Here is a 20,538-nt window from a genome sequence, read left to right on the forward strand (position 1 = left end):
GGTGGAATGTTCTAGATAAGTCCCATTTGTTCTATAGTGTTGTTCAAGTCCTCTGTTTCTTATTAATCTTCTGTCTGGTGGTTCTATCTAGTAGAGAAAGTAGAATACTGAATTCCCCGGCTGTGATTGTGATGCTCTCTACTTCTCCTTCAGGTCTCTGAATATTTGCTGTACATATTTGGGTGCTTGGATGCTGTGTACCTATATATTCCTGGTGAAGTGACACACTTATCATTATATAATATCCTTCTTTCTCTCTCTCTGTCTCTCTACTTATTTTATTTATTTATTTATTTATTTATTTATTTATTTATTTATTTATACAGAGGGGCAGATGGAGAGGGAGAAAGAATCTATGCTCAATCTCATGACTGTGAGATCACGAACTGAGCCAAAATCAAGAGTTGGACGCTTAACTGACTGAGCCACTCAGGTGTCCCTTTCTTGTCTCTTTTGACAGTTTTTAAAGTCTATTTTGATTGATGAAGTATGGCCATTCATCCTTTATTCTGGTTATCATTTGCATGGAGTATCTTTTTTCATGTTTTATTTTTAGCCTGTACCTGTAAATCTAAAGCAATTCTCTTACAGAGCACATATATTTAGGTCTTGGTTATTATCCATTCAATCACTCTGTCTTGCAGTGGGGAGTTTAATCCATTCATCTTTATTATTGGGAGTAAATGACTAACTATTGCCATTTTAAATTGTTTTCTATCTGTTGTGTAACTTTTTTGTCTTTCTTTTCCTCCTTTCTATTTCATTGATTTTTTTGTAGAGACATGTTTTGATTCTTATTTTCTTTTGTATATTTTTACAGATATTTTCTTTGAAGTTACCATGTTTCTTACATAAAATATCTTATAGTTAACAATCTATTTTAAGCTAAAAACAACTCACCTTCCATTGGAAATAAATACCCTGAACTTACCTTTCTTCCCTAAACACTTTATTGATGTCACGAGTGACAACTTTTAATATTATGTATCCATTAATACACTTTTATAGTTTATAGTTTTTTTTATACCTTTGCCTTTTAATTTCTATACCAGAATTAAAAGTGATTTACATGGGGCAGCTGGGTGGCTCAGTCGGGTAAGCGTCCGAATCTGGCTCAGGTAATGATCTTGTGGTTTGTGGGTTCAATCCCCACATCGGACTCTGTGCTGACAGCTCACAGCCTGGAGCTTGTTTCAGATTCTGTGTCTCCCTCTCTCTCTGCCCCTCCCCTGCTTGTGCTCTGTCTCTCTCTCAAAAGTAAATTTAAAAAAATTACAAAAAGATTTACCTGCCAGTTTTGCAGTATTACAGTATTCTGTATTTGTCTATAGATTACTTTTACCAAATGAGCTTTATACTTCTTTGCAGGTGTCTTCTCTTTCTTCCTTCCTTCCTTCCTTTTTTTTTCTTTTTTGTTGCCTTGTAAGTTTCTTTCATTTCAATTTCTTGTAAGGCAAGTCCAATGGTGATAACATCTCTCAGCTTTTGTTTATCTGGGAAATTTTTAAATTTCTCCTTCCTCTTTGAAGGATAATTTTGGCAGGTACTGTATTCTTGGCTGGCAGTTTCCTTCCTTCAGTAAATCTAATATGTCACCCTCCTCTTGCGAGGTGAGGGAGCCTCCTACCGCCACACTCTTAACTCGCCCACAATTTCTAGTGTGTTCTGCACATAAAATGACAGTCTCGGTTCTAGAGGTGAGATTCTAGACCTCTTTGGGGGCCTTAGGTAGCCTGCCACAAGCTATGTATCTGACTGACATTTCCAGACATTCAAATATTCTTACATGAAATTTTCTTCAAACAATCTGAGGAAGGAAGGCCATTTACTAAATGTCACATTCCAAAATTCATTTTAAAATTTTAAATCATTTAAACATTTAAATTTTGATATACTGACATCATCTGACTGGTCTGAATCCCTCTTTCACACAAAAAGTACTCACAGTATATGAACTTAACAGAATAAAGAACTTGAAATATGATACTAGGAAAATTAAATTCTTGTCATCTATAAAAGTGAGTTTTCTGCCAATGATATGTCAACAAAATTGTTAATCTTGAAGTCACTGATTGTGTTCAGAGTAGGATGAAATAAGAGAGACTGTAAGAAATCTCACCTTTATTTCACTAGTCTCATTCTCCAAAGTAACGATCTATATTATCCTACTTCTTAAGGAATTCATGAAAGAACTTAACTTCCTTTCTAAATGCAAACTTCAAAATTTGATTAATGTTTTTCTAAACAACTATCTTATGGATTTATTTTTTTTTATTTTTTATTTTTTTAATATATATTTTTAATGTTTTATTTATTTCTAGGAGAGAGAGAGAGAGACAGCGTGAGCAGGGGAGGGTCAGAGACAGAGGGAGTCACAGACTGAAACAGGCTCCAGGCTCTGAGCTGGCAGTCAGCACAGAGCCCGATGCGAGGCTCGAACCCACGAACCGCGAGATCGTGACCTAAGCGAAAGTCGGACGCTTAACCAACTAAGCCACCCAGGCGCCCCTAGATTTAAAAGCAATATATGTCATTGTAGAGAACAATAAGATTAAAACCAGAAAATCAGATTATTCATGTCATTTCCTCCCAAATTTTTCCCACTGGAATTACAATGAATTCCAAAATTTATGATTATTATATACTCCTTTACAAACTTCATTTTTGGTCAATATGCTATGAAAATATTATAGAATGTATCCAATGTTTTTTAAAGATTATGGCACATTCTATCATTTGAAGGTACATTGATATAGTTTATCAATGCTCTACTGTTGTTGAATGGTAGGAAGAATAACAGCCCCCCAAGGATGCTTGCATCTCATGTACAGAGCCTGTGAACAGGTTATTTTGGTCAATGAGACTCGGCAAATGCAGTTAAACTAATGATTTGAGATTTGGACGTTATCCCGTGTTAAGTGGGTAGGCCCAATATAATCGCGAGGACACCAATAAGCGAAAGGAAGGTGCAGAAGGGTCAGAGTCAGATTCAGAGAGCGATCTGAGGATGCTACAGGGCTGGCTTTGAAGCGGGAAGGGGGTCACGAGCCAAGGAATGCAGGTGGCCCCTGGAATCAGGAAGAAGTGAAAACACAGATTCTCCCCTAGAGCCTCCAGATGGAGAACGACCCTGCCAATCCCTTGATTTCAGCCCATTTCAATAAACCCAGTGAGATCCGTGTGCGACTTCTGATCTCTAGAACTGGAAAGAAAAGAAAATCCTCAAAACAATAAATATGTGGTTTTTTAAATTCACTAAATTTGTTGTAATTTGTTACAGCGCCAATAGGAAGCTAATGCGTCACTATTACAAACAGCACAGTAACAGTGATCATTTTAGATAAACCTTTGGAAAGACTGTATTGTCAAAATGGGATCCATTTTTAGTCTGAAGCAAACTAAAAATGCCTTGGTAACAAGTCAGAGGACTTATTTTCTGTTCCAAATACCAGGTATTCTTTTAATTGGTATCAATTTAATTGGTAACAATGTATCATTTTAGTTAATACTCTTAGTTTAGAAGTGTGGATGAACATATATTTACAAGCTATTAATCATTTGTATTCTTCAAGGAAATGCGTTTTTATATTTTGCCATTTTTTCTATTAGAATATGTATCATTTTGTTGTTGAATTAATCCTGCCTTTATTAAAATTAGGACCTCTTCTCATGTAAGTGGTGAATATCTTTTGCAGTTGTATGTATCTGTTATTTTTATAAAGTAATACTTCAATAAGTTACAATTTATATTACATCAAATCTACATATATTTTCCTTTGTGATCTCTTCTATTTCTTAGATTTCTTGCCCCATAATATAATGAAATCTTAATCTATTTTTATCCTAGCTTATACAAAATAGTTTATTCTTAAATTTGAATTTTCAGATCATCTGAAAGTTTTTTTGTTAAAAATTTTGCTTTTACCCTCTCTTTTCTGGTCCATTTGATATATGTTTTCTGTCTGTGGGAGTACTCTGATAGTATTCATTATTGCAGCTTCTCCATTCTGTCTGTTTCTTAATCTGAAATCAACTCAAGTACTAACTATCCATCCCTGGATTCCTATCTGTTCAGTCTGATGTCGATGGTGCTATGCTCACATATCTTTCCCATGTCAGTGTCCGGGACAAATAAATTTGTCTTGTTTTACACCAGATCCCTAAGGATTAGAGCAGTGATTAGCAAAGAGTATGACCCACTAGTTTTTTAATTTTTTGTTTTTTAATTTTTTATAGTTTACTGTCAAGTTGGTTTACATATAACACTCAGTGCTCATCCCCACAAGTGCCCTCCTCCATGCCCATCACCCCCCTTCCCCTCCCCCCACCCCCATCAGCCCTCAGTTAGTTCTCAGCATTCAACTCAGTCTCTCACGGTTTGCTCCCTCCCTCTCTCCAACTACTTTTCCCCTTCTTCTCCCACTTCGTCCTCTGTTAACTTCCTCCTAATCCACCTATACGTGCAAACATATGGTATCTGTCCTTCTCTGCCTGACTTATTTCGCTCAGCATAACACCCTCAAGGTCCATCCACGTTGCTACACATGGCCAGATTTCATTGTTTCTCATTGCCATGTGGTATTCCATTGAGTAGATGAACCACATCTTCTTGATCCATTCGTCCGTTGATGGACACTTAGGCTCTTTCCATGATTTGGCTATTGTTGAGAGTGCTGCCATGAACATTGGGGTCCATGTGCCCCTATGCATAGCACTCCTGTGTCCCTTGGGTAAATTCCTAGCAGTGCTACTGCTGTATGACCCACTATTCTTTACTGAATGAGTGAATTCATTAAAAGACAAATCAGACAAAAGATTAGCTTGAAAAATGATAGTTGCATATTTGAAAACAAAAACGTAAAATTAATATAAACACTGTAAGTTTTAAATACATTTATATATTTAAATATATGTAAATATATTTCCATACTTGCTATAGAACCCAATTTGCAAAACAGGCAAAAACAGTAGGATAGCTGTTCTGGAATAAAAGACCAAGGTTTAGCAAGTGAGTTATAGGTTGTAAGTCTTGCCTTTTGAAAAGTTCTTTATACTGAGTCAAAAACCTACTTCCTTATAAACTGAAATCCACTGACCTAAATCTCTCTCTGAACCACAAAGAGCAAAGCAAGTGTTCCTCTATTAGATAACCTTTCAAACTGTATTTGAATGAAATCATTACGTTCTTATTTGTGAATATGGTTTTCTAACGTTGCTGTTTTCCTCGATGTAAGAAAAGAGAATGGAAATTAGATCTTTGAATTCTAATCGAGTCTGAAGCCTACCCTGGTGCTTACCTTGGCTGGAATATCTCCTCTCATCAAACAGCACACCACTAGGGGTAGGGTGGTAAGCAGGGTGTGTGCAGGGGAGGCTTCAGGAAGTGTGATACTGGCCACCAGAGGTATGTTCATAAACAGGCGAGCAGCCTTCCTAGGCGCTAGCCCTGTTAACAGTTGTTTCAAAATCTCAACTCATTTTATCCACATACCAACCCTGGCAAGTTGCCAGCCTTAGTTAAGCCCCCTTTTACTGCTGAGGGACTGAGCCAGACAGGTTAAACTTGTCCAAGGTAAGAGAAGTAGAAAGGGGCCGGGGCGCCTGGGTAGCTCAGTCGGTTAAGCATCCGACTCTTCGAACTGACTCAGACTGTGATCTCACAGTTCATGGGTTTGAACCCCACGTTGGGCTCCTTGCTGACAGTATGGCGCTTGCTTGGGAGTCTCTCTCTCTTTCTCTGGGTCCCTTCCCTGCTCCTGCCCCCTTCTCTCAAAATAAATAAGTAAACTAAAAAAAAGGGGGGGGGGCAGATACCACAGGAAACAAGCCCAGGAAGTTTGACCCCAAATCAGTGCTCTTATATCCACCCCACTCTGCTGTCTCATGGTTTATATACTTGGTTCAACTGCTGATGTTTCATATTAATGAAGTGGGTTTTCCCTTTTCTTTTCTTTTTTCTGGACACTTAGATGAGGACTACTAGTCTGGCTGAAATACTGTCTAGGGACCCCCTCTCTGTTCATTACACCAGCAGTAAGGAACTCAGCGTGGTTTTCTAAATAATTTTTTTTAACGTTTTTTATTTATTTCTAGGAGAGAGAGAGAGACAGCGTGAGCAGGGGGAGGGTCAGAGAGAGGGAGTCACAGACTGAAACAGGCTCCAGGCTCCGAGCTGGCAGTCAGCACAGAGCCCGACGCGGGGCTCGAACCCACGAACCGCGAGATCGTGACCTAAGCGAAAGTCGGACGCTCAACCGACTAAGCCACCCGGGCGCCCCTCACTGTGGTTTTCTAACATAAGTTCTAGAGGAGACTGAGATTATTTTTGTTTTTTGTTTTTTTTTTTTTTTCTATTTTTTTTTTTATTTTTATTTTTTTTACAAATAGTTTATTGTCAAATTAGTTTCCACATAACACTCAGTGCTCATCCCCAAAGGACTGAGATTATTTTTGAATCTCCAATTCAATAATCAATATCTCCAACTCTATGATCTCCTATCAGTACTAATTTGTCTGGTCTTCAAAATTCTTATAAGGAGAAGATTCCAGCAGTTTGGTTTGACTGTCAATCCCCCAGGTCAGATGGGTACACTGCTGTGATTTCTGTCAGCCTAACAAACCTGGTTTTGTCTTGCCATGAATTCCTACTTTCTTTTCCCTTCTCATTCCCATCCATTAAGTGATTGATAACTGCTTTTTTAATTTTCATTTAGTTCCAAGAAAGAAACATGTGAACTACAAGCAGACTTAAAGATCTACATATATAGGAAGCTGAGAGCAATTCCAATATATCTACTTTATTTAAGTTACTGGCTGCTTTTGTTTTACACAGAGAGGTTTTTTTTTTTTTTTTTTTTTTTTGAGGGGCAGAGATGGAGAGAGGGAGCACAAGTGGAGGGGAGAGGCAGAGGGAGAGAGAGAGAGAGAGAGAGAGAGAGAGGGAATCTTAAGCAGGCTCCACACTCAGCACAGAGCCTGACACGGGGCCCAATCCCACCACCCTGGAATCATGACCTGAGCTGAAATCAAGAGTCGGATGCTTAACCAACAGAGCCACTGAGACGCCCCAAGATTAATTTTTATGTGTGCATTAAATATCAAAGAATTCAGTATCTAGTAAGCTCAGTTTTTGACATACCAACTTTAAGTCACAGTAACAAAACTTCACACATAAAACACATTCCCGCTGGAAATCAATGGTACCAGATCCTGGACCTCTCTATAATTTATCAAAACCCAAATATAATCCCTGTCTAATAAGTTGCAAGCAGGTGTATTGGTGAATAAGACTGTCTCTAGCTCAGTCCTCCAGAGAGTTACTGAAAAGCCAAGTCACTTATTAGCAAGATTAGTGGTCTGGATTGTTTGAGATCTAATTTTCTAATCAGTTTTCACATTTAATTGTCCTCTATGAATCTGCCCTATGGAAGTGAAATGCTTACCCCACACTTTCTTGCTCACTCAGCCAAATGAAACTGATGGAACACAGAACACCCTAGCAAGTGGCCTTCAGGTAAGGAAGTCTGAATCACAGATCAGAAAATGATCTCCCAGTCATACAGCAGGAAGTGGTAGAGTGGTGAGCCATTTCCCCGTGTTGAGGGGCCCTAAACAGCTATGCCAAACTATAAAAAGTCATAGTCAGAGGATAATAATATCCCCTAAGGGAAGCAGTGGGCTAGGCCACACACCCATTGTCACAACACTTTGGAGCCAATGAATAACCATGGACTTGATAAGGATGAAAGCTCCCCAGAAACCAAGCTGATGAGGAGGGACAGAGCGATACTTAAAAATAGATCAATGGGTCACAAAATCTTTGAGCAATTTCCTCTCCTCTCTCTCTCTGGGGATCTCCATTTCCAAATGGAAAATGACAAAATGACTTGATGGATGACATCAGCTGAAGATGGAGAAGCTCACATCAATCACCTTTTACTGGTGAAGGCTGATGATACTGAGAATTTCAGGTCCAAAGCACAGCCTGTGTAAACAACGGAGATCATTTCTTTATTTATTTATAATATTTATGAACTTGTAATTTATTATTTATACACAAACTTATTTATGAGAAGTCAGTTTTGCATGCCACACAGATGATTAGTGAAATGCAATGACCACCTTTCAGGGTGCCTGACCTACGTGCTTCTCTATGTAGATTGGAGATATTGACCACATTGAGATATGTGTGTGTGTGTTTAAGAGATAGAAGACAGTGAAGAGACAGAGACAGAGAAGCTAAGAGCAAGAATGGAGTAATCCTTGGATCCTGAGGACCACAGGAGAAAAAATGGAGGCCTGGGCAATTGGTTTTAGCTTTGAGTTCACACATCCAGTAAACAGGATTCTTTTCCTTTATAAGGAAATGAGATAGGAGTGCCTAATTTGGCTGAACCAAGCATGTGAACTAAGGGGAAAAACAGACTCTCTGTAAACGACTAAAGTTGGTCAACAGGGGTTTTCTTCACATTCTTTTCCAAACTTAGCTTAGCTTATTTCCAAGCAAATAGTACTGGCCATTAAACACATCTCTCACCCACCTCTATTCTGGATTTCCTTATTTTACATCCTCTGTTTCTCCCTCACTGTATCTATTTCTCTGATATCTCTGTCAGGCAGAATCCCATAGAGCAATCTCTACTTGCTCCAAACCTGTATGTAAATGTTGGAATGTATCAGTTGGCACTAATGGTACCTAAGGAGTTTATGATGCATATCTTCCCTCTGTTTTCATGAACTGTGGACAGAGAGAGAGTCTAAATTCGTTTGGTAGCTTCAGAAGGCCTTGTATAAAGACTTTTAGCTATCTGAAATATAAAAATAGAGATAAGTTGAGCACTTGCCTTTCTTCCAATCAAAATGGCATTCTTCCCATTCCAAAAATGCATTATTAATTTCACAGTTAATTGCCAATGAAACAGAGCAAAGGTAAAAGTACCAAATTAAGCAGATAATCTCTGCTCTCTCTACTGAACTCCCACACATACTCTTCCTTCAGAGCCTGAGTAGAATTTTGTGATATATGAGAGTCTGCTTCTAAACGTCAAATAGGTGTCATGACAAATGGTTCCTGATAGATGTACACAACTGCCTCACGTCACTTATTAGGCTCATGATTTCTTACAAACTTCTATTCTGTATCTAGGGTTAGCAATTTGGATGTAGCCTAAATATAGAGAATCTGTAGATTTTAAGGACATCTGTGGTAGCTTAAAATAATGCACAGTGAAAACATATTTTGTCCAGTGTAGGCTGAGATAAAACTAAAAAGAAAATGTCAGTTTTATCACATTAAAATATATCCTTGCAATCATCTTCTTAAGGACCTCTGCGGGCTAACCTGCAATAATCCAAAGCATTTTCATATAGTTCAATCCTATTCCAAATGACGGATATCATTTATAAACTTTCAAGGATCGATTTATGCTATATAGCTAATGTAATGGAAATTGATAAACTATCTGCTAAGAGCTTAAAGAGTTTCATTTTAATGGATAATTACAATTTTTCAAAACTAATTTGTATGATGAAAGTACATTGGGAAATATGAGGAAAGTGAGAAAGGCCTTTGTCATTTTTAGTTTATGATTTGTAAAACTTGCTACGAATTCTTCATTCCCACAAGTCAGCAACATTGATTAAGCTTGAAATTGATACTTTAGAGTTAGGAATTATGTTTTTAAATAATCTCAGTTCTTAACTGAGTAGGAAATCAACTCCTTTCTCCTCTTAATAACGATGTTGGGGGAGGTGCGCAGTCTCACACACCTGCTATGTCATATTTCTTATTTAAGGTCAATCTTTCCCAGATTTTAAGTGATATTACATTTTAGAGAAGCATAAATATTTTATATAAATATTTCCTTTTCCTGAAAATTCTGCTATACAGTATGTCCACGGATACAGACCTTCCTCTCTGCAAAGTAGGAGGTTCTTGCTCTATGATTTGATAGAAATGGGTTCCTTCTTTCTCTTTTCATTTACATAAAAACCAGCAACTTTATTTAAGAAAATAGCAAATATAATACATGAGCAATATCTTGTTCAAGATATTCTGCCTGTAGCTGATAGATTATAAAAAATGTAGCAATACGAGGGGCGCCTGGGTGGCTTAGTCGGTTAAGCGTCCGACTTTCGCTTGGGTCATGATCTCGCGGTTCGTGGGTTCGAGCCCCGCGTCGGGCTCTGTGCTGACTGCCAGCTCAGAGCCTGGAGCCTGTTTCAGTCTGTGACTCTCTCTCTCTGACCCTCCCCTACTCACGCTGTCTCTCTCTCTCTCTCCTAGAAATAAATAAAATATTTATAAAAAATGTAGCAATAAGATACATTTTCTGATACTGGAGTTGGAGAAAAGTTGTTTTCCACCTAGAAAGTTGTCCAGGTTGACCAAGTGTTGTCTTAGATTAGGACCTTCAAATTTAATTACACCAGGTCAGGAGGAACTGGCTCTGGGTAACAAGAAATGTCATTAACCTTTTGATGAACTTCTAAAGGTAAAAAGCAAAGTCACTCTCATCAGCCCTACTAACTACTAAGATCTGTGACTCTAAACCCATCTTATTCCAGAAAAAGTACATACCAATTATGAAGGTTTGAATTTACTCTGAATGACAGAATAAAGCAACATGACAAATATTATAATTCCACAGTGTCAGGAAGCATGAAATCCATGCAAGAAGCGTAGGGGAGCAGACGCTATGCTGGCTAATGCAACGGAAAGTCTACTATCAGCTGGGATTACGAAATATGGTATGAAAACAAGTTAGTTTCTTTTTGTGGGCAGTGTATCACTGAAGAAATCAACTGACTTGGGAATTTATTTGGAACTACATTCAATCATAAACACTTGTTCTCTGTGATATTCCACAACAAGGGATTGCAACTTAAACGGCAAACTCTTTTACTTCTAGACTATGTTTGAGTTACTTTTTAAAAAATATTAAAATTCAGTGATCCCAGGATTTTGCATTTTATGAGTCAAATGTATGTCTTAAGTATGCCTCATGTTTGCAAAAAGGTGCTCAATATTCCTTACTATTTAAAAAAAAATTTTTTTTTAATGTTTTTATTTATTTCTAGGAGAGAGAGAGAGACAGCATGAGCAGGGGAGGGTCAGAGAGAGAGGGAGTCACAGACTGAAACAGGCTCCAGGCTCTGAGCTGGCAGTCAGCACAGAGCCCGACACGGGGCTCGAACCCACGAACCGCGAGATCATGACCCAAGCGAAAGTCGGACGCTTAACCGACTAAGCCACCCAGGCGCCCCTAAATATTCCTTACTATTTATCATTAACTGAAGTTAGTAAGAACCATTCCCAAAGATTAATTAGGAAGTCCACATCACTTCCATGAGGCAGGAAAGAAAGATGATATCACACCCATAGTTGAATTAAAATGTTTAGAAAGGTGAAGAGAACCCATAAAATTCTGCCGACGCCCTAGAATTAGCAGCAGAGTCTACATTTATACCTGGCTCTGTTCTCTATTCCCTGTTTTCTTCTAGTAGAACAGCTTCTGCTCAAATGAGAAGAGCCAAAGAAAGGCAAGCATTCTGCTTAACGGTGACTGAATTTTGGAAAGCACGTGACAGATTGAAACACAAATCAATCCAGATTCAGTCGGCTTCCAACCTTCTGCTATGTGTCCTGTATTCACAGTAAAAGTCAAAGGTCTTTCGTCTCACGTGTATAACCTACGGGTATTTATTTCTTCCTCTGTAACATGGCCTCACTTGACTCCAGACCCTTGTTGAGTCAACACACAGCACTGTGAACACATACTCTCAAGTTACGGAGCAACAGGAGACTGACTCACATGGTAAAGACGTCAAGTGCATCTCCAGCGGTTCTCGCCATCTCAAAGTAGGTCTGCAGGATGTTGACAGTTCCGGAGAGGGCTTCATGACCGCAGCCACAGAACAGGGCGACTCCGGCATAGAGCAGGATGGTGGCGATCAGGGAGGCATAGGGGATGCCTCCCAGGCACTTAATACAGCACTCAAAACACCCTGTGGAGGACCGACAGGAACACATTAGGAATTTGTATTTTTTTCTTCATCTAATAAAAAAAAACCCACCATGGGGGCATTATGAGATGTATATTTGCATTTATAGATGACATCAGGTCAACGTGCACATCAAGTCCTAGGCTGCCCAGGAGGCTATAAAAATCAGGGTTCTTAATTACAAGCCCATCCGCCACAAATAGGAGAATATTTACTTCTGCTGAAGGCTTCCTCTTCTTCTCTCCCCCAAACCAACAGAAGCCCTTCCTTCCCAACCCGGACTTCCCAGAATCTTCAGAACATGCACGCATATCATGCTCTCTTCACTTTATGGCTGTCAATTTTCACACGCTTCAGTTTTCATTTCAATGACATTTACTCTAAGGAACTCCCTGTAGCCGTATCTTTAAAATAGTGAGTCAAAACCTGTTTGTTGTGAACCCAATTTAGGGAACTTCAACCATAAGTTTTGAGAAGTTTGAGAGAACAGACAATATCTGAGAGCACTGCATGCAGCAAGACAAATTATTTTAGAAGCTTTTGAGTTCAGATAGTAACATGTTAGCTTTGTAGTGATTCAAATGCAAAATTGAGTTCTTGCTGTGGTGCATGACTGAAAACAACATGAAAGATACGGGTACAGGAGAAAAGAGAGGCGAGGATGGGTACAATCCTGCCTCCATCACTGTCTGCCTTTCAGTAGGTTTATTCCTTTCATTTCATCATTTGTAAAAGGGTGACTGAATTTCCCTCAAATCGTTCTCATGAGCATTTAGTAGGAAATCACACTACTGAGTGTTTACTCAAAGGATATGAAAACACTAATTCAAAAAGATATCTATGCACCCCTGTGTTTATAGCGGCATTTATTTACAACAGCCAAATTACAGAAGCAGCCCAAGTGTCCATAAATAGATGAATGGATAAAGAAGATGTGGTATTCTCTTTCTCTCTCTTTTTCTCTCTCTCTCTCACACCCACGCGCCCCCCCCACTGGAATATTACACAGCCATCACAAAGAATGAAATCTTGGCATTTGCAACGACACCGTGGAGCTAGAGTGTATTATGCTAAGCAATATAAGCCAACCAGAGAAAGACACATACCGTATGATTTCACTCAAATGTGGAATTTAAGAATTAAAACAAATGGGGACTCCCAGCTGGCTCAGTCAGGTAAGTGTGCGACTCTTGATCTCAAGGTTATGAGTTTGAACCCCCCATTGGGTGTAGAGATTATTTAAAAATAAAATCTTAGAAACAAAACAAACAAACAAAGGGAAAAAAGGAGACAAACCAAAAAACAGACTCTTTACTACAGAGAACAGATGGCCACCAGAGGGGAGGGGAGTGGGGGATGGGTAAAGTAGGTGAGAGGGATTAAACAGTACACTTATCTTGTGTGCACCGAGTAATATACAGAATTGTTCAATGACCACATGTACACATGAAACTAATATAACACTGTATGTTAAGTACACTGGAATTAAAATAAAACAAAATGTAAAAGTGAGCTAATAAAAAATAAAAGTAAAAGCGAGTTAATACCTAAAATAATGCATGACATACAGTAGCTACTCAATAAATATCATGTCTACCATTACTAGATATACTTTTAACTATATTAAGATGAACTAGGATTATGTTGTAATGTGGTTTTTAAAAACACATTAACTACAGTAATCACTTTTGTTTTTTAAAGTTTTGTCATGTTAGTCTTTTCAAAGATAACTGTTTGTTTAAGACATCAGAAAACCATGGCTGTTAGTATAAAAGATAAGTATTGGAATTTGCTAGGTATCTTCTAAGAGACTAACTAGAATGCATAAGTGTGCATGCTTTGCAATAAGACCTATTGATGAGGTACTTTGCACCAGCTGCTGGTGAGAAAGGAAATGTAAGTGAGGGGTTGCCAGGCTCAGAGTGACTCCTACGATGATCTCAGTTTCCCCTCCCTCTACCTGTGTCCCTCCCCCTCTTCCATATATATCCTATTTCAGAGACTTCCTCCTACTCTCCTCCTTTTGGAAATATTTGATCCAATCTCCATTCGTAGTGCTGAATCCTCTCAAAAACTCTCCATATAACTGACTCTTCCTTTCTGCAGAAGCCAATAAAAAATGAGATTGGCAAGTGGATGGTTATTTATTGTACTTAAGTCATAAGAAGATCTACATGCACCTTATCTAGAATGCATATATGTTTACAGTAACGTACAATTCATGCAATAATTGTAAACTTCCTGTGTGAAGTAACTCTACGTTTAGAGAGTGGTCTAGACTGCTAATTTTAATACTGATCATTGGAACTGGCCTTCTTGAGAGAATGGTGGCTCACGTTTTCTGCCCCAGAGGCAAATAAGAAGATATCAGAACACTTCCACACTTCCAAAGCAATTTTTAGTACAGGAAATAATTTCCTGAACCTTATTCCCCTAACACACACACACATACACACACACACACACACACACACACACACACACACAATGTGGGGAAGTAGAAAAGGGTAGAACAGCTTGACACTTCGTATGATAGGAAGAGATTTCACTAGCAGATGGATGAGACCAGAGTGGGTAGCCTCTGAATGTCACTGAACACAGTTGTGAGTGAAGATTAACAGGAAAGCAGAAAAATCTTTGAACTACTCTCTGTCTCTCCATGTTGTAACATTTTCACCTCATTGATTATCTAAAAATAAAGGGAAACAAGAAACAAAATCGGTACCAACCCAAAGAGGAGTTACCCCTTATCTTGGCAAGCGCCCCAAACAGTCCCATGATTTCAAACCACATTGTGGTTTCTCCCTATTACTATTCTCGAAGAATTTGATGTAGGTATGTGGGCTTTCTTCTGCAGGCACTAAGCTGTCAAAACCAGGTGAATGTAATGTACTCAAGAAAACCCTTCAGAATAGAAGTCTAAATGTAAAGAAGAGAGTCCAAACATCTAATTCACCGATAGGAATTACCTTTGCTGGGTCCTCCTAAAGCTTTTGACAAAGCAAAAAATAAAATCAGAATGAGGCCCAGGGGCAAACGAAGTGGTAAGCCTAGAGATGGTCCCTAAAATGCCACGGGAGACTTCTGATTTATTTTGTTCATCTAAATTCTAATTCAGAGTCAGTTTCTACTTCTTTCACATTGTCTCGATTGTGGCTTAGCAGTCACCAGTTACCTAGACTTTATAAGTTCAGGAGGTGGGGGGTGGTCCTCAGTGTCAGTCTATAGGATCAATTACAGCTTTCACTGAGTGGTGCCTTCTGGATTTAGAAGAACAGGAGACAAATTTCAATACTGCGTAAACCCAAATTGACGACCCGGAGTTAATCAGCATTTCTGAATGAGTTTAAGGTCTCCAAATTAAAAGGAAATATACATATAATATATAAATATATATAATACATATATATATTTCGCTCCCTGTTGAAACGTGGCCATTTAAATCCCTCAGCATTAGAGCATCCCTGTAGACAAACACAGGTTTCTCTAACACTCCCGTACTGCCACATCAGGCTAGGCTCCTTCAGTTTAAGTCCCGATCCTCTGCAAAATTTGCACTCAAAATAAGGAGCCTGAAGACTCTCGTCAGGCACATTTTGCACTTGGGATGATCTAGATCCTAACTGCCCCCGCTCTCCCACAGCGCCTGAGTTGCCGACTCGATTTAAAAGACGACTCTCAGAACCCCCATGGGGGGAAGCAGGGCATCATTTCAGCCTTCCCTCCAGCTGCCAGATTCCCACATCGCTGCGGGCAGGAGAACGTCTCTCCACCCACAGTGAGAAAGAGCCTTGGCAGAGCAGCAGAATCACCATAGCAACCGAGCTCTGGGGCCGGGACGTGCTCCCGACAAGCATCCTTTAAGGCTGAGGCTTCAGCTGCCGCCCACCACCACGTTTTCACTGCCCCCCCAAAGGAGAAACGGCTCCATTTAATGACTAGCGGCGAAAGCATCATACGCGGAGGGCCGGCACTGGAGAAAATAACATTTCTTGAGAAAATCTCTATAAAGACAATAAAGATTAACTTGCACAGGAAACACTTTCAGTACTAGATCTGAGGAGAATAGGGCCACCGATTCTCAAAGAGAGCTGACAGTTCTAATAGTGAACATGGAGTTTACATGCTCTCCAGTAGACACTACCTGTATACACACAGAAGTGCTTCTCAAACGTACCCAGTTCCTCGCTGTATTTTCTCAAATGAACACTATGCCTTTACTTTCATATGAAAAAAAAATTTTAAAGGAATGAGAAGACTTCCTTTTCAACACACTAGGAAACAGCATTTGTCTGATATTTAGTGGGGTTATACACGGATATAAAAATTCAAAGGACATAGAATCTCTTGACATATTCCACATTTTTAAAGAAAGATGAGATCTATGATTAATTTACTTCCATTTGAACATTGTGAAATAAACACAAGCCTTTGCCACTGCTCTTTCCACAAAGGGCACCAAGATAAGTCAAGGGGAAAGGATGGAAACCAACAAGAAAAAGAGCCTGTAAGAAAGGCAGCTGAGGAGGGAGGCTAGCACAGTGGTGGATTCTGGAGAAGAGGTCAACAAATGGGATCGGCAATTATTCATCGATAAATATTTCCTAGCATCATTTACCAATGAGTTGATGCATTCTCTACTGAGCTGTGAGGTCACCTTGGTCATCACCTCGTACCTGGAGAGGTCTGGGTTTGTTTGGGGGCTGTTGTGCTCCATCAGTGTCCTGGTCTGTCCCTGGGCCAGTATCATACTGCTGTACAATATGCCTCAGTTTGTGGTGGAGAAAATTTCCCCAACTTGTTCATCTTCCTCATGTGGATTGTGCTATTAATGCCCTCCCACCTTATCATGTAAATTTCAGAAACAGTTCTTCTGATTCCACAATTTAACTAATCGGGATTGTGATTGGTATCTATACACTGATTCTGTTTCTAGAAAATCCACAAATTTCTTGTAATGATTTTCTGAATTATTTGGATTCTGTGAATTCCTTTGAGTTTGTTGATGATCACACCATCTGCGAAAGCTTGGAGCTTTCTTTCGTTCCATGTTTTGTACTTTCTATTTATCTTTCTATTGGCTTATTCTGTCCGGTACAGTGCACTGAGACGAGGAGAAATAATGAAAAAAGGACACCTTTTCTTGTTCCTGATAATAAAGAAAACATCTGCCAGGTTTTACCATCGAGTGTGATATTTGCTGTTGGTTTACTGGTTAAGGAGGTCTCTTTAATTATGAATTCCATAACATGCTTTTCCCCATCTGTTGAAATAATTTTGTTGTTTCCTTTTATCTGCCATTTCAATAAGTTGTTCTAATTTAAACCAGCATCCCTGAGAAAAATCCAACTGAGTCATACTGTATTTTTCATACACTGCTGAATTTGTCATGCTAACATTTTGTTCAATGCTTTTGCATTTATCAGTTCACCCCACAAATAGTTCCTGGGTCCTCCCCAGGTGCTGGGCAGCATGCTACTCGCCAGAGCCAGAGCTGTGGAAGTAAGGAAGCAAACAAGGCTTCCACTCTCTTTCTAGATGGGGGAGACAGACAACCAGCAAGGCGAAGCAGTAACACGTGAGAGGCTGTGGAAAGTGCCGACAGCAAAACCAAAACAGGGAAGGGAGGGAATTGTGGAATAATGATTTCAGGTTTTGTCAGGAAAGGAATAACCAAGGTGACATTTTAAAAAAGACACAAAGGAGGTAAAGGAACAGTCCCAGAGGGTCTGTGGGAGAAGACGGTTTCAAACAGGAAAAGTAAATGCTCATGTCCTGAGGAAGGTGTGTGACGAGAGTCTCTGAGGAAAATTTAAGAAGCCGTTGCTGGTACAATAGATTGACATTGAAACAAACGAGTAAAAAATGAGGCTAAAAATGTAACGGGTGAAGATAGGGATATCTATGTTCATGAATGTGACTGACATCTAATTGTTGCTTTCTTGCTTTGGAATCAAGTTTATATTCGCCTTGCATAGTGACCTTCTCCTGTCCCTTGGGGCTGTGGCATTGTTTATGTCAGGTTTAGCTGCGCAACAAATATTTGGCAGAACCAGCTAGTAAAACCATTCAGGCCACCTGTGTACTGTGGGGGAAGAATTTTCACTACTGATCTAATTTGCTAATATTTATAGAACTAATCAAGATTTCTTTTTTCTTTTTTTTATGTTTTTATTTCTAGGAGAGAGAGAGAGAGACAGCGTGAGCAGGGGAGGGTCAGAGAGAGAGGGAGTCACAGACTGAAACAGGCTCCAGGCTCTGAGCTGGCAGTCAGCACAGAGCCTGACGCGGGGCTCGAACCCACGAACCGCGAGATCATGACCTAAGCAAAAGTTGGACGCTTAACCGACTAAGCCACCCAGGCGCCCCATGAACAAATCAAGATTTCTATTTCTTTGTAAGTCTGTTTACTAAGTTCAATTTTTACATACTTGTAAACTTAATATAAGATTTAAAATTTATGATGAGGCTATATGTAATTTTGTTTTATAATATAGTAAAACAATTTTTTAATGTTTATTTATTTTTGAGATAGAGAGGGAGAGAGAGAGAGAGAGTGAGCACACAACCAGGGGAGGGGCAGAGAGAGAGGAGGACACAGAATTTGAAACAGGCTCCAGACTCTGAGCTGTCAGCGCAGAGCCTGACACAGGGCTCAAACTCACGAACTGCAAGGCCATGACTTGAGCAGAAGTCGGACACTTAACCAACTGAGCCACCTAGGTGCCCCTGTTTTATACTAATTTTAACTTATTTATCATCTGTTCATATTTCCTTTTGTTTTCTCTGATAATTTCAATGTCCTTCCTTTCTTCATTTCTCTACCCCTCCTCCTCTCCTCCATCTTCCCCTCTGCTTCCCTGCCTTTATCTTTTTTTCGTTTTTCTCTATTTCTTTCTCTAATTTTTAAAACTAATTTATCTACTTTGAAGGGGAAGAGCAGAGAGAGAAAGAGAGAGAGAGAGACAGAGACAGAGACAGAGACAGGGACGGAGGGAGGGAGGGAGAGAGAGAATCCCAAACAGGCTCCAGGCTGTCAGCTCAGAGCCTGACTTGGGGCTCGATCTCTCGAACTGTGAGATCATGACATGAGCCAAAATCAAGAGTCACACCTCAACTGACAAAATGACCCAGCTGCCCCTCTTTCTCTATTCTTAATGTGTATCAGTCAGAATAGCCTATGTTTTATGTTCCATGTTTGCTACATAAGTAAAAAAACAATTTCAATGATTTAAAATATCACATTTTGTCTTTCAGGTTAGAATATTTCTTAAACATTTTTTAAATGTTTATTTATTTTGAGGGAAAGAGAGACAGAGTGCCAGCAGGGGAGGGGCAGAGAGAGAGAGAGTCAGAGGATCTGAAGCAGGCTCCCGGCTCAGAGCTGTCAGCACAGAGCCTGACGTGGGGCTTGAACTCACAAACTCACGAACTCATGAACTCACAAACTGTGTGATCATGACCTGAGCTGAAGTCAAACGCTTAACTGACTGAGCCACCCAGGTGCCCCCAGGTTATAATACTTCTATCCCAGTTTAGTAGTGGGGTTCTCCGCTTTGTATAGCCTGTGTTCAGAAACTCAGGCTGAAAAAGACCTCATCTTGAACCCTGTCAGTCATAAACTCAGAATAAAAAACATCAGGAAAGTCTCACTTTGACAATTAAATACTCTGAGTTGCAGGTGAAGAGATACCATTTCTACTCACAGTCCAAAGGCCAGAAAGTCACCACGCCTCCCACTTAACCACAAAGAACACAAAGTGCAATTCTACCAAGTTTCCAGAAAATAGAGGGCTCTATATACTTAGCAAATAGTACTAATAAGTATCGTAACAAAATTCTAATGCCTCTTAACATTATTAGTCTTTTTAAATAACCCATTTTTCATGATTATTTTATGTTTCATTTTGCTGTACATTTCATAATATCTTGAGGCAGCTGCTGAGCTCATTAGCTTTAGTCTTTCTTCTTTTCTAATAAAAACTTAAGTATATAAAGTCCCTTCTAATTGTGATTTCACAAGTTCTTTGTGATCTTTCTAATATTGTTCAGTTGTAAAAATTTCCTAAAGCCTATTGTGATTTTTTGACCCAAAATGTATTTATATATTTGTTTTCTTTGATATTTTTGTAATTTCCAAATATGTGATATTTTTCTATGTTTTGGTTTATTACTTTTCGTGCCTTAATTGCATCATTGTTAGAAAACATAAACTACAGAATAGCAATCTTTTGGAATTTATGGTGACTTCCTTTAAACTCAATCTTAAACTTGGGCTTTTCAGTCTAAGGTAGCAGAAATTAAGGTCACAAACTCATAGGAGAGCTGGCTTGTGGGATCAAGTCTTGAGGGGACTTCCCCTCCCAACCTGCCCAAGGTAAAAGGAAGGTAATTTTCTTTTCTGTCATACACAGAATTTTTGTCATTGTTGCAGTTAGGCTTATTTTTGTTTTGTTTTCTTTTCATGGCTCAGCCCTCCAGTAATGCCTTTTACAGTCCTTGTTTCTATACTTTGTGTTCTAAGTTCACTCCACG

At 39.2% G+C, this 20,538-nt stretch overlaps 1 protein-coding gene across 2 annotated transcripts in view; it reads right to left on the reverse strand.

The window, feature by feature from the left end:
• The window catches only part of GPM6A (glycoprotein M6A), a 374,663-nt gene that overhangs the window by 33,913 nt on the left and 320,212 nt on the right, over positions 1–20,538 (reverse strand). For both annotated transcript variants that reach the window (XM_039217223.1, XM_039217222.1), the window contains exon 2: positions 11,814–12,006. In XM_039217223.1, the coding sequence (XP_039073154.1) occupies positions 11,814–12,006 (193 nt within the window). The remainder of the gene's footprint in view (positions 1–11,813; positions 12,007–20,538) is intronic.

The sequence above is a fragment of the Hyaena hyaena genome, unplaced genomic scaffold (assembly GCF_003009895.1).
Source record: "Hyaena hyaena isolate Hyena2069 unplaced genomic scaffold, ASM300989v1 scaffold_681, whole genome shotgun sequence".
Taxonomy (NCBI): Eukaryota; Metazoa; Chordata; class Mammalia; order Carnivora; family Hyaenidae; genus Hyaena; species Hyaena hyaena.